Below are 13,472 nucleotides of genomic sequence, written 5' to 3' on the forward strand. Positions count from 1 at the left end.
AGTGAAGACTTTCCAGGCGCAGATCCATGGTCTCGCAAGACTAACGGATGCCTTTAGTTTAGATCATGTGAATGGGGCTATATTACAGACCACTCAACAGTCAGAGGGATTTAGAGAAATTTGTAAGCGATTGCAGACTTTTGCAAGTAACGTAAGGCTGTTATAGTAGGTGATTTTAACTTTCCACATATTGAGTGTGACTCCCATACTGTAACAGGATAGAGTTGGTCAGATATATACAGGAAAGCTTCTTTAATCAGTACGTAGAAGTCCCAACAAGAGAGTGTGTGATACTTGATCTGCTACTAGGGAGTGAGACAGAAGTTTGTGTGGGGGAACACATTGCATCTAGTGATCATAATGCCATTAGTTTCAAAGTGAATATACAAAAAAGATGGGTCTGGTCTGCAGGTTGAGGTTCTAAATTGGAGAAAGGCCTATCTTGATGGTCTTAGGAAGGATCTGGCAAGTGGATTGGGACAGGCTGTTTTCAGGCAAAAGTGTACTTGGTAAGTGGGAGGCCTTCAAAAACGAAATTTTGGGAGTACAAACCTTAAAAGTTAAGGATAACAAGTGCAGGGAACCTTGGTTTTCAAGGGATATTGAAGCCCTAGCTAAGAAAAAAGGGTGTATGGAACATTTAGGCAGGTAGGAACAAATGAGATACTTCTGGATTATAAGGAATGCAAGGGAACACGTAAGAAAGACATCAGAAGGGCTAAAAGAAGGCATGAGGTTGCCCTAGCAGACATGAAGAAGGAGAATCCGAAGGGATTCTACAGATATGTTAAAAGAAAAATGATTGCAAAGGTAGGGGAGATCTTGAATGAAGTTTTTGCTTCTGTATTTATGCAGGAGAGGGACATAGAGTCTATAAAAGTGAGGCAAAGTGGCATCAACTTAATGGATCCTTTACAGATTACAGAGGAGGAGGTGTTTGTTGTCTTTAGGCATATTAGGGTGGGTAAATCCCCAGGGTCTGACAAGGTGTTTTCTTGGATGAAGGCAGTGCAGAAATTGCCAGGGCCCTAGCAGACATATTTAGATCATCCCTAGTGAAAAGTGAGGACCAGAGGAATGGAGGATAGCGAATGTTGACCTGCCAGTGAATAAAGGCTCTGAAAATAAACCAGGGAATTATAGGTCGGTGAGTCTGATTTCAGTAGAAGGAAAGTTATTGAAAGCTATTCTAAGGAACCATATACATGAGTATTTGGATTGATGTGGACTGATTAAGGATAGTCAGCATGGCTTTGTGTTTGGTAGTTTATTTCTTGAGAAAGTTACCAGGAAAGTGATGAAGACAGGGCAGTGAATGTTGTCTACATGGACTTCAGCAAGGTATTTGACAAGGTTCTGCATGGGAGGTTGGTCAAGAAGGTTCAGTTGCTTGGCATTCAAGATGGGATTGTAAATTCTGTTAGACTTTGGCTTTGTGGGTGCAGCTGGAGAGTGGTAGTAGATGGTTGTCTCTCAGACTGGAGGCCTGTGACTAGTGGAGTACAGCAGGAATCGATGCTGGGTCCATTGTTGTTTGTCATCCATTTCAAGGTCTTGATGATACTGTGGGGTTAACTGGATCAGGAAATTTGCGGATGACACCACAATTGGGCGTACAGTTAGATTTCCTAGTGAAGAAGGCTCTCATGGCTTGCAGTGGGATGTGGACCAGGTGGAAAAATGGGCTGAAAAACGGCATATGGAACTTAATGCAGCCAAGTGCTAGGTGTTGCAGTTTGGTAGGACCAAGCAGGGTAGTTCTTACACCATGAACAATAGGGTACTGAGGAGTGCTGTTAAAAACAAAGGGATCTGGGAATGCAGGTACGTAATTCATTGAAGGTGACGTCACTGGTAAAGAAAGCTTTTGGCACATTGTCCTTCATAAGTCAAAGTATTGAGTACAGGAGACGAGTTATTATTTTGAAGTAGTATAAGATGTTGGTGAGGCTTAATTTGGAGTATTGTGTGTAGTTTTGGCCACCTGCCTATGGGAAAGATGTAAATGAAGTTGTAAGAGTAAATATAAAGTTTATGTGGTTGTTCCTGGGTTTAGAGGACTTGTGATGTAAGGAAATATTGAATATGTTAGGACTTTATTCCTTGGAGTGTAGAAGATGAGAAGAGATTTGATAGAGGTATACGAAATCATAATGGGTATAGATAGGATAAATACAAGCAGGCTTTTTCCACTGAGATTTGGTGAGACTACAACCAGAAGTTATGGGTTAAATGTGAAAGGGGAGCATTAGAGGTCTTCTTCACTCAGGGTCGTGAGAGTGGAATGAGCTGCCAGCAAGAATGGTGCATGTGAGCTCAATTTCAACTTTAAAAAGAAGATTGAATAGGTACATGGATGGTAGGGGTACGGAGGGTTATGGTCCCAGTGCAGGTCAATGAGAGTAGACAGTTGAAATGGTTTGGCACAGACTAGATGGGCTGGAGGGTCTGTTTCTATGCTGTATTTTTTCCTTGATTCTATTTCACTGCTTTATTTATTTGAAGAAGCTTTAAAATAACCTAATGCCTGATTTCCATTTTGTTTTGTAATTTAAGTTGCCAAGCTCTTAGTTAATTTTAATGCATGGTATCTCAGTTGAGATATTGTGCATCGCATCTAATTCACCAACATGATTTTTTTCATCTTCTTCTAGCTATTCGTTTGAGCTCCAAGGAGGTTTTGCAAAGCAAAAATCTGATGCAGCTGTTGGAAGTGGTGTTAGCTTTTGGCAATTACATGAACAAAGGACAAAGAGGCAATGCTTCTGGTTTCAAACCCTCTAGTCTGAACAAGATTGCAGACACCAAGTCTAGTATTGAGAAGTAAGGCATTGTCAACCCTGTGGTTTTTGAAATGAAATTATGTTGCTACTCTGTCAATTTTAAGACCAGTGTCGCTCCCTGTTCCTTTAACTAAACTGTATTCAAAGAATTTTCTCAGTCTGTTATGCTTATTGAGACTATTATAGAGACTATTAAGAAAACTGAAGAAGAATGTAAGCAGCGACTGATGTTTATTTTCAAAACTTGGAGCGAGTTGTGCTCATGAGTCTAAAAAATCAGTAAAATAACTTCTTTAAGCCTCGTGAACTTTGTGGAAATGGACATTCAATTTGTGAAGTAATATTTTTGTGAAAACTTTTATTTTGGGAATTCAATCACTGTTCTACCATGCTGTTAGGTTGCAGCTGATCTGCACTTTGTTTACCTGCCCTTGCCTCATTGAGTCTCTTGATTTTCTTGCCTAATAACAATCTGTTATTGCACTTGACCCAACCTAGCTATGCCTGTAGAAAGTCTAAGCTCTACTGCATGTTTGCAGAATTTGTATCTAAAAGGCTTGGTGCTTTTATCACCAAAAAAAAATTAATTCCACCCCCCCCCCCCCCAAGTTTTGAACTCAACCAAAAGATCGAGATTTTGTATTGATCCCATTAAATCCTTTGAACACTTTAAATATCATAACTCAGTCTAAAACTGAAAACATAAACCAAGGTCATGCATACACTCTTTAAGCACTGGTATAATTCTGGTAAATCTCTCGTACCTATTATGGCAATATATTTCTCCTTAACGTTGGTGTCCACAACAATCCAAATAGGGTCTGAATGAGGATTTGAGACATATACTTCATAATGTTGATTTTTTTTTGTACTTGTTCATGAGGTTTTAAAGATGTACATTTATGGACATCTTTCCATCCATTGGCCTTTTGTAACTCCTGCTTTTAAATGATGAAACATTGCACTTCTATCATTCCTAATACAGAATCATTAGTCCATGTAGAAAATTTTAACAAATATATACTAATCTCGGTGACCTAAGTTGTACGCTTGCCATCTCCTCTCCTAACCCTTTCAGCAAAATATTCCAAAAACTGTGTCTTCCTCTCTAGGTACATCTTGTCTCTTCAGCATGGTTGGAGGGAAATTTTCAAATTTTATACAAATTTAAATTTTGAACACCATGGCAACAGAAACTGATCATTGGAAGGAATAATGATTGTATTACATCTTTCTTCAATGCTGATTGGGAAAGAGTCAAGGAAGTGTATCACCCATTTTGATGGCACAGATGGAAACCAAAAAGACTAGAAATACTCAGTAAATCAGGCAGTTTCAGATCAAAGAAACTGTCGGAACTGTACCATGCATTGTTGATTTTTCTTGGTTGTACTTTTGATTAAAAACAATACTTTAATTTTTGTTCAAGGAATATTACTCTTTTGCACTATTTGATTACAATTTTGGAGAAGAAATTTCCAAAAGTGGTGAACATCCATGATGATTTACAGAAGGTTCCAGACGCAGCTAAAGTAAAGTAAGTTTTTAATACTTGGTAAGAGTTCAGTGTTAAGATAGCCTTGTTTAATATTTCTTTGTGAGATTAAATAATTAACAAAATTCAGTGATGGTTCATACTAGTTCTTTTTCTCATTTGTGGTGTGAGTGTGAGTTACAGGTGTTGAGTGGGATTCGGTAAATCATTTCACTGTTATCCCTTAATGTAAGGCTGTTAATGGAAATGTAGTAGGTGTGGTGAAGGTAGAGCTCACTTACACTGCTGTTAGGTAGAGAATTTTGCCCTAGGTACATTAAAGTGACGATGAAAGTTATCCGCGTTAGGATTGTATGTGATGTGGAGTTGATGTTTTTTTTTTGTACACCCTTTGCCCTTGTCATTCTGGGTGAATAGATTTAGGAGGTGCTGTCCAGGAAACTTAATGACTTGCTGTATGTCAGCCTATGGATAGTGCACACTTTATCTATACTGTATTAATAGTAGAGATGTTAAGTGTGTGCTAACCTTTTGAGTGTTGGTGCAGACTAGGCATTGACATGAAACATTGACCTTAAATGAATAGGGATTTATTACAGGAGTTTCCTCAAGAGCTCTGAAAGCACAGGTGGGGAAGTGGGGTTGGTATGGGGTAAAGACTATGTATAGCTTGGGTCATTTATCTTACTCTAACTTCATAAAGGCTGAAATAAATTTTGTCTCAGATCAATGACTTGTAGCATTTGGAGTTTTCAACTATTTCAGAGCCATTTTCCACTCCTTTGTGGTCTAGTTGATAATCTGAACATTCATTAGCTAATTAAAATATTAATTTGAGAAAATGAATAGATCTTAAAATTACAAGATAATCATACATTTTGACATTATCCTATAAGGAATCTGTCTTTCTCACCCCTGATGTTTCAGAATGTTGACCAAAAGTTTTACACTTGGAGAAGTGAGATTACTTGAAACAAAAATGAGCTTAAAATTCATATTTGTGTTTACAATTGAAAAGTTATTCTCTTTAATGTGTGCCTTTAACAATGATGTGTGGTTTTGTTTTGCAGTTTGATTGAGTTGGAAAAGGAATTCAGTAGTCTGAGAAGTGGTCTGAAGGCTGTGGAGAATGTAAGTATTTCCAGTGCTCTGTTTCTTTGTTAGATTGTTTTTTTTATTATTATATACTTAACGGAAGCATGGGTGGGAAGTCTTCACATTCATTAGTATTGACCCATTTCCCTTCGCATTAGACATGCTTCCTTCCTTCACTGCAAGTGCCTTTTCCTTTCCATATTGTGCATTTGAATTTACACTGGATCAGCCTGATTTTTCTATTAGATATACTGTATCTTTCCAATACGACTTTTAAAGTTGGTCCAGTTTTTGTATATTTGTACAAACCTTTTCTTGACCAGTACAGTGCTGTGGAAGAGAACATTATACTGTATGTGATCAGCATTTCACTTACAGGAAACGCATTAGTCACCTTCAATTTGCTATTATGTTCTCACTTGGCTTTCTTCTATAATTCTATCGTTACAGGCGTTTAAGAAGAGGAAAGCAAGTCACACAATGATACTATTTAGGTTATTTTAAATACTCAGTTTTCTTTTTTACAACATTGAATTGCCTTAGTATTTTGAATTGTAGTGCAGTCTACCATTTAAAAAGGTATTTCTGAAAAGGAAGTTACTTTAGTTGATTAATTAAGGTATTTGCTATGTTTTGAGAGACATAAAGTTTAAAAAGTGTAGCATTTTCTTGATTCCTGTTCTCAGTGGATATGGAATATAATCAGTCATGTTTTAAAACTATGAAATGCATTACTCAATTTATTGAATTGAGCACAGTGTTATTTATAATAATATAGGATTCATGCCCGAACATTTGAAGTGAATGCAGAATATTTGAAAACGATTGCTTACAAAAGAGCTGTTAAGGGATTATGAACAGCGTTTGCTTTGCACCTTGTGCACTTTGCTGACTGGGAGGAAAAGACAGGATTTCAGGAGGGGAAACATCTTGTACTGCTACTACTCGTCTTACATGCCATTTTCAGTGTTTTTGTAAATCTGCTGTATTTGTAAGGTGATGATTTCAGCAACAGCTGTGGGCCAGAGTGGTGAGGTCACACAGGAAAGAAATGTTTAAATCGTAGTTACTACAGATATGAGATTCTGCAGGTGTTACAAATCCAGAGCAACACATAGAAAATGCTGGAGGAATTCAGCGGGTCAGGCAGCATCTTTGGAAATGAATAAACAGTCAATTCTTCAGGACGAGACCCTTTATCAGGACTGGAAAGGAAGGAAGAAGTGCCAGCATATAAAGGTGGGGGAGGGGAAGGGGGTTAGCTAGAAGGTGAGAGGTGAAGCCAGGTGAGTAGGAAAGGTAAGTGGCTGGAGAAAGAGGAACCTGATGGGAGAGGAGAGTGGATCGTGGGAGAAAAGGAAGAAGGAGGGGCACCAGACAGAGATAGCTGATTGGCAGTTGAGGAGAAGAGTTAAGAGGCCAGAGTGGGGAATAGAAGAAGAGAGAGGGAAGGGAAAAAACTTCTGGAAGGAGAAATCGACCTTTATACCATCAGGTTGAAGGCTACCTAGACCAAATATGAGGTGTGGCTCCTCCATCCTGAGAGTGACCTCACTGTGGCAAAAGTGAAGACCTTGGGCCAACATGTCGGAATGGGAATGGGGATAGGAATTAAAATGGTTGACCATTGCGAAATTCAGCTTTTGGTGGATGGAGTGGAAGTGCTCAACAAAGCAGTTCCCCCAGTTTATGTTGGGTCTGACCAATGTAGAGGATGCAACATCCGGACCACCAGACACAATAGATAACCCCAGCAGATTTCTTTTCCCAAGTACGTCCACGACACTTCAAATGCTCTGTATCTTCTCCACAACTTTCAATTCACTGACCCTGACTGCCTAATTTTAACCTTGAATGTCTAGCCCATATAAATTTCTGTCACCCCATCAAGAAGGCCTTAAAGCTCTGCCCCCTCACCTCCCACCTCTTTTTTTTCCCCTCCCCTCTTCACCCCCACCCCTCGCTGATGGGAAATTAGTGAACATTGGCATTAATATTCAAAGGGAACTGGGTGTCTTTGTACACAGCTGAAAGTTAAAATGCAGGTGCAACAAACAATTAGAAGGCCAAGTAATTTGTTGACTTTTTTTTTGCAAAAGGATTTGAGTATGAGATGTTTTACTATAATTAGCTAGGGTTAGGTGAGACCACAACTGGAGTATTGTGTACAAATTTTGGTCAGTCTTACTAAAGAATGGGTATACTTGCTCTCAACAATATACAACAAATATTCTTTAGACTGAGGTGGCAGATCTGTCAAATGAGCAGAGGTTGAGTAGGCTAAGCCTGTGATTGCTAGATATTAGACAAATGAGAGATGACCACACTGAAATATGTTCATTTTTTTTTGAAGACGACAGGGTAGATAGCTAATGAGTCCTGAATATGGAGGTCTAATACTGGAAGCTAGGGTAGGACTGAAATAAGCTGAAATGTCTTCATGCTGGAGGGTCGTTAAAGCTGTGGAGACTTGCTCATTGATTCCATTCAAAGTAGAGATTAATAGTTGTGGATTTTAAAAGAATCGAGGAGAAATGGGGACAGGGCAGGAAGCTGAAATTGACAGAGAAGAACAGCCATGATCTTGTTGCCTGGTAAAATAAGCTTGTGGGTGTGAATGTTTCACTCATTCTTATTTCTTATGTTCTCATCAATGAGATGAACATTTTATATCTGTGAGGAGAGGAAAAATATTTAAATACTGTTTTTGTTGTTAAAACAATAGATTACTTTTAAAAAATTTTTTTTTTTAGGAGCTGGAATATCAGAAGTCACAACCTGCACAGCCTGGTGACAAGTTTGCCTCTGTAGTGAGTCAGTTTATTGCCGTTGCAAGTTTTAGCTTCTCTGAAGTGGAGGATCTTCTGTTGGAAGCTAAAGAACTGGTAATAGCATCAACATTTCTATGTACTTTTGTGTTTGAGTTCTTTTTTGAGGGATAGCCATTCTTAGGTGGGCATGAGTGCATGTTCTTCTCTGGCTGTCTTTCCATGCGCTTTTCAGCACAGGTTTCTATGTGTGAGTGAACATCCTGTTCCTGCTCTGCATTGGCACGACTACAGGTGAATATTCAGTATTTCCCAACCGATTGTTGACTGTTCCCATTGCAGCATATCTGAGATCAAAGTGCAGAAGTCACATACCCTCTTACCCTACAGTGCCATGTTAAGTTCCAGCATGGATTACACTACACTGCCATTTTTGTTGTCAGATTTTAGAGTCAGCGATTTGGTAGCATAGTCAGTACCAATAAAATAATTTTCCATTTCCTGCTTCTGTACTAAGGTAACTAAAACTGCTTTTCCTAGATGGTCTACATAGGAAAAAATGAATAATGTTTCATGTCAAAAATCTATGGCAATTCAGTAAAAGAACTGTTCAATGTAAAAAGAATAGTAATGCTTAAAAGTTACCCTTTATCATTTGAATTTTGCCTCCTTTGTCTTTATTGTTAAATTATATTTTGTTAGAAATTTGGTTGAATTTAACAGACTTTTATGTAATATGTCCAGCACCAACCAAAGAAAAATTAGCTCAGTAATGAATATTTTTGACTACCTAGTGTTTTTGGAATTTCTGTGGTCATACATACATTATTAAAATGATTAACTACTTGCCTGGTTCCAATGGTTAATAAAATGAATATGTTTACTTCAACCCATAAAAATAACTTACAGATGGAACTAATAGTGAAACACTATGATAACAAGTAAAGAGCTACATGAAAGGAACTTAGCAAATGAAATTCTTAACCAATAAAATATTTACAACAGTTTTATGATCTAAAATAAATTGTTGGGCACTGCAGACTATTCTTTGTACAATGTTTTATTGGATTCTCACTAAGTTGAATGACGGAAGAGTACTAGGACCAGTGAGTGACACTGAAATTCAAAACAGAAAATAACTCACTCCACTTAGATTATACTTTAATTAATATCCAAGTCCTTTGTTAGCATTTGTGTTTATTGCTGTATATTTGCTGAATATCACAACTAGAAATCATATATGTGTGAGTTATTTTTATTGGATTAGGAATCAGAGTAAGTGCAGTCCCAGCTACTCTCAGATGATGCTGTTGTATCATAACTTAGATGATGGGTTACGATGAGGTACTTCCTTGAAAGTATAGGGGTCAGTGAAACCTTGGATAATGGAACCTGGCATCAGAGTAGGATTGGAGAAACATAACATTGACAGGAATGATGAAATCCCAGCAAAAGTTACCAAATTATGTGAGAAAGGAAAATGCATGCTATTGCAAAAATCTTACATTTAGTGTCTTGCAAAATTTTGTGCAAAAGAGGTTACTTACTGTAGATACCTTTAGAATTGAAAACCTCAAGGACAGTTTCTACCCTGCTCTTATAAGACTATTGAACAGTTCCCTAGTACAAGATGTACTCTTGATCTCACAATTTAGCCCTTGCTGCTTACCTGCACTGGGACTTTTTCTGTACTGTTACACTTTGTTCTGCATTCTGTTAACTGTTTTTACTTTGCTGTGCAACACACTGTGCAATAATTTGATCTATATGAACAATGTGCAATATAAGCTTTTCACTGTATCTCATACACATGACAATAATATTCCAATTCCAAAAGTACATTCTAGCTTGGCATTCTGTACTTGCATGGGTGTTTCAGATTGCAGCTTATATATCTGAAACTGAACACTGTGAGAAATAAATAATTATAGTTTTGTCATAATTTTCCCATATGTATGATTAGAAATCAAAGTTAACAGTCCATTTTGAACATTTTTATCTGCTGGGATATGTTTTTTGTATAAATGCTTTTGTTATTTGTGTATTTACCTGTAAACCAAATTATCCGTCTCTTTTTCCACAAACCAGTTTAAGAAAGCTGTAAAGTATTTTGGAGAAGAAATTGGCAAAATGCAGCCTGATGAATTCTTTGGCATTTTTGATCAATTCCTCCAAGCTTTTGCAGAGGCCAAACAGGAAAATGAGAACATGAGGAGGAAAAAGGAGGAGGAGGAACGAAGAGCTAAAATGGAAGCACAGGTCAGAGAGCATGAATTTTTTAAAATATGTAGAAAACCCAAATGTGCGTGCTATCGTACATAATGTAATGATAACAGGTTTCATGGAAATTAATATTTGAAAGGTAGTGGAAGGAATGGTTGATTATGTAAAGTTCCATGTAGAAACCTTTTTGAAACTGAATTGATCTGGATATTTTCTCAGGGCCAGCCTATATTCATTTTATGCCCTTGGATTGCATTAATGACATTAACACAGTAGACATCAATCTTCTGTAAAATAGTGCATTCAGAAACAGTAAGGTTTGGATGTAATAGATACTTAAAGCTGAATGTGACTTTGTAGATATTTACTCTGATGAACGATCTCAACCTGAAACATAGACTGTTTATTCATTTCCATAGATGCTGTCTGACCTGCTGAGTTCCTCCAGCATTTTGTGTTCATTGTTCTGGATTTCTTTTCAAATCTTTTTATTGTATATATAGGAAAAGTAACATGAGTACATCGAAGTAACAACACTTACAATGCCTCAAAAAAAACCATCATCTTAAAGATTGAAAACAAAATTTTGTGATAACAAAAAAAACCTACTAAGCAGAAAAGTGAGAAAAAAAAGAGAACCCATTAGGTGTACAACCCCGGAGTCATGCGTCATACAAAAAGCTTCTAAAAATAAACATCAAACCGCCAGCAAGAAAAGAAAATATACTAAAAAAATTTACATTTAGATCGTGGAACAATTATATCAATAACACAAATGATAATAACGAGCAAATGAGCCCCATCTTTTCTCAAACTCAAATAAAGGTTCAAAGGTTTGACTTCTAATTTTCTCCAAACTAAGACATAGCATCACTTGAGAGAACCATTGTGACAAAGTGGGAGCTGATGTATCCTTCCACTTCAACAAAATGGCCCTTCTAGCTATCAATGTAACTAATGTAATAACATGTTGGTCAGACACAGAAATACCATGAATATTTTGAGGAACTATTCCAAAAAGCACAGTTAATTTATTAGGTTGTAAATTAATTTTAAGTGCTTTAGAAATTGTTGAGAAAACCGACTTCCAGAACTGTTCCAATATAGAACAAGACCAAAACATATGTGTCAGTGTAGCTATCTCAGTTTTACATCTATCACAATGACTATCAACATTAGGAAAGATTTTAGAAAGTCTCTCCTTTGTCAAATGATAACGATGTACAATTTAAAATTGAATCAATGAATGGCTAGCACAAATTGAAGAAGAGTTAACCAACTTCAATATCTGCATCCAGTCCTCCGTCATAAAAGTCAAATTAAGTTCCTTTTCCCAGTCCTGTTTAATCTTCAACAAAGGACGCTTATCCCATTGTAATAGTAAATTATAAATTCTTCCAATAGAACCCTTAATCAAAGGATTCATACTCATAATAGTATCTAACAGGTCAGCCTCCAACATGTAAGGGAAATTACTTAAATATTTTTGTAAAAAATATCTAACTTAAAGGTATTGCAGAAAGTGTGAGTATGAAAGAGAATATTTATGAATTAATTGTTCAAAGGACATCAATCTATCTTCTTTAAATAAATCCAAAAAAGAATTAATACCTTTAATTTTCCAAAGTGGAAAAATTGGATCACTCAAAGAAGGCTTAAAAAAGTAATTTCGGTAATTAAACTACAAAGTTTAAATTTTTTAAGATTAAAAAAATTACGGAACTGGAGCCAAATTTGTAAAGAATACTTAATCACAGGATATAGGTTTAAATTAACAACCTTACCTAATTGCATAGGTAAAGGAGCCCCCAATAACGAGGTTAATTAAAACTGTTTTACAACTTTTAGTTCCAGGTCTACCCAAATTGGCCGATCACCCTTATCAACCCAGTATAACCAAAAAGACATATATCGCAGATTAACAGCCCAATAATACATTCTAAAATTAAGCAAAGCAAGACCTCCATCCTTTTTCAATTTTTGTAAATGACATTTACTAATTCTTGGTCTTTTATTATTCCAAATAAAAGATAAAATAATAGAATCAATCCAATCAAAAAACTTCCTAGTCAAGAAAAACAGGAATATACTGAAATAAATATAAAAATTTCAGTAGAATCATCATTTTAACTATATGAATACGACCAACAAGTGAAAATGTAAGTGGACTCCATCTACTAAATAAATACTTCATAGACTCTACTAAGGGAACAAAATTAGCTTTATAAAGATCCTTATATTTTTTAGTAATTACAATACCTAAATATCTAAAAGAGTCTGAAACTTTAAAAGGAGTATTATCATATATAGAAACAGAATCATTTAAAGGAAACAATACACTTTTACTAAAATTAATTTTATATCCTGAAAAACCTCCGAATTTATTAAATAATTTTAGCAGGGCAGGAATGGATTCATCAGGGTTAGATATATAAACCAATAAATCATCAGCATAAAAAGAGACCTTATGCATGGTCTCATTCACAAAGATCCCATGGATATTTTTAGCCTCATGAAGAGCAATAGCAAGGGGTTCTAATATTAAATTAAACAACAAAGGACTTAATGGACAGCCTTGCCTTGTCCCCTGTGAAAGCTGAAAAAAAGGAGACCTACAATTGTTAGTAACAACAGTAGCAATAGGGGCTTTATATATCATTTTAATCCAATTATTAAAATTAACACCAAAGCCAAATTTCTCTAAAACATTGAATAAATATTTCCATTCGACTCGGTCGAACGCGTTTTCAGCATCCAAAGCTACAACACATTGTGGAATTTTAGAAGAGAATGAATATATAATGTTAAGTAGTCTCCGAACATTTGAAAAGGAATAGCGACCCTTTATAAAGCCTGTTTGATCTTTACAAATAATTTTACCCAAAATATTCTCCAACTGATTGGCCATTATCTTTGACAAAATCTTAGCGTCAACATTCAGTAATGAAATAGGTCTATATGAAGCACAGTCAGTAGGATCTTTATCTTTTTTAAGAATTAAAGAAATAGATGCCTCATAAAAAGTAGAGGGTAAGTCACCTTTCACAAAAGAATCCTTAAACATATCCAACATATACGGAAAGAGCAACTTTCCAAATTTTTAATAAA

At 36.2% G+C, this 13,472-nt stretch overlaps 1 protein-coding gene across 1 annotated transcript in view; it reads left to right on the plus strand.

The window, feature by feature from the left end:
- The window catches only part of daam1a (dishevelled associated activator of morphogenesis 1a), a 142,258-nt gene that overhangs the window by 115,186 nt on the left and 13,600 nt on the right, over positions 1-13,472 (plus strand). The window contains exons 21-25 of the mRNA XM_063049683.1: positions 2,655-2,823; positions 4,213-4,320; positions 5,349-5,409; positions 8,127-8,258; positions 10,230-10,400. Coding sequence (XP_062905753.1) covers positions 2,655-2,823; positions 4,213-4,320; positions 5,349-5,409; positions 8,127-8,258; positions 10,230-10,400 — 641 coding nt within the window. The remainder of the gene's footprint in view (positions 1-2,654; positions 2,824-4,212; positions 4,321-5,348; positions 5,410-8,126; positions 8,259-10,229; positions 10,401-13,472) is intronic.

The sequence above is a fragment of the Mobula hypostoma genome, chromosome 1 (genome assembly GCF_963921235.1).
Source record: "Mobula hypostoma chromosome 1, sMobHyp1.1, whole genome shotgun sequence".
Lineage (NCBI taxonomy): Eukaryota > Metazoa > Chordata > Chondrichthyes > Myliobatiformes > Myliobatidae > Mobula > Mobula hypostoma.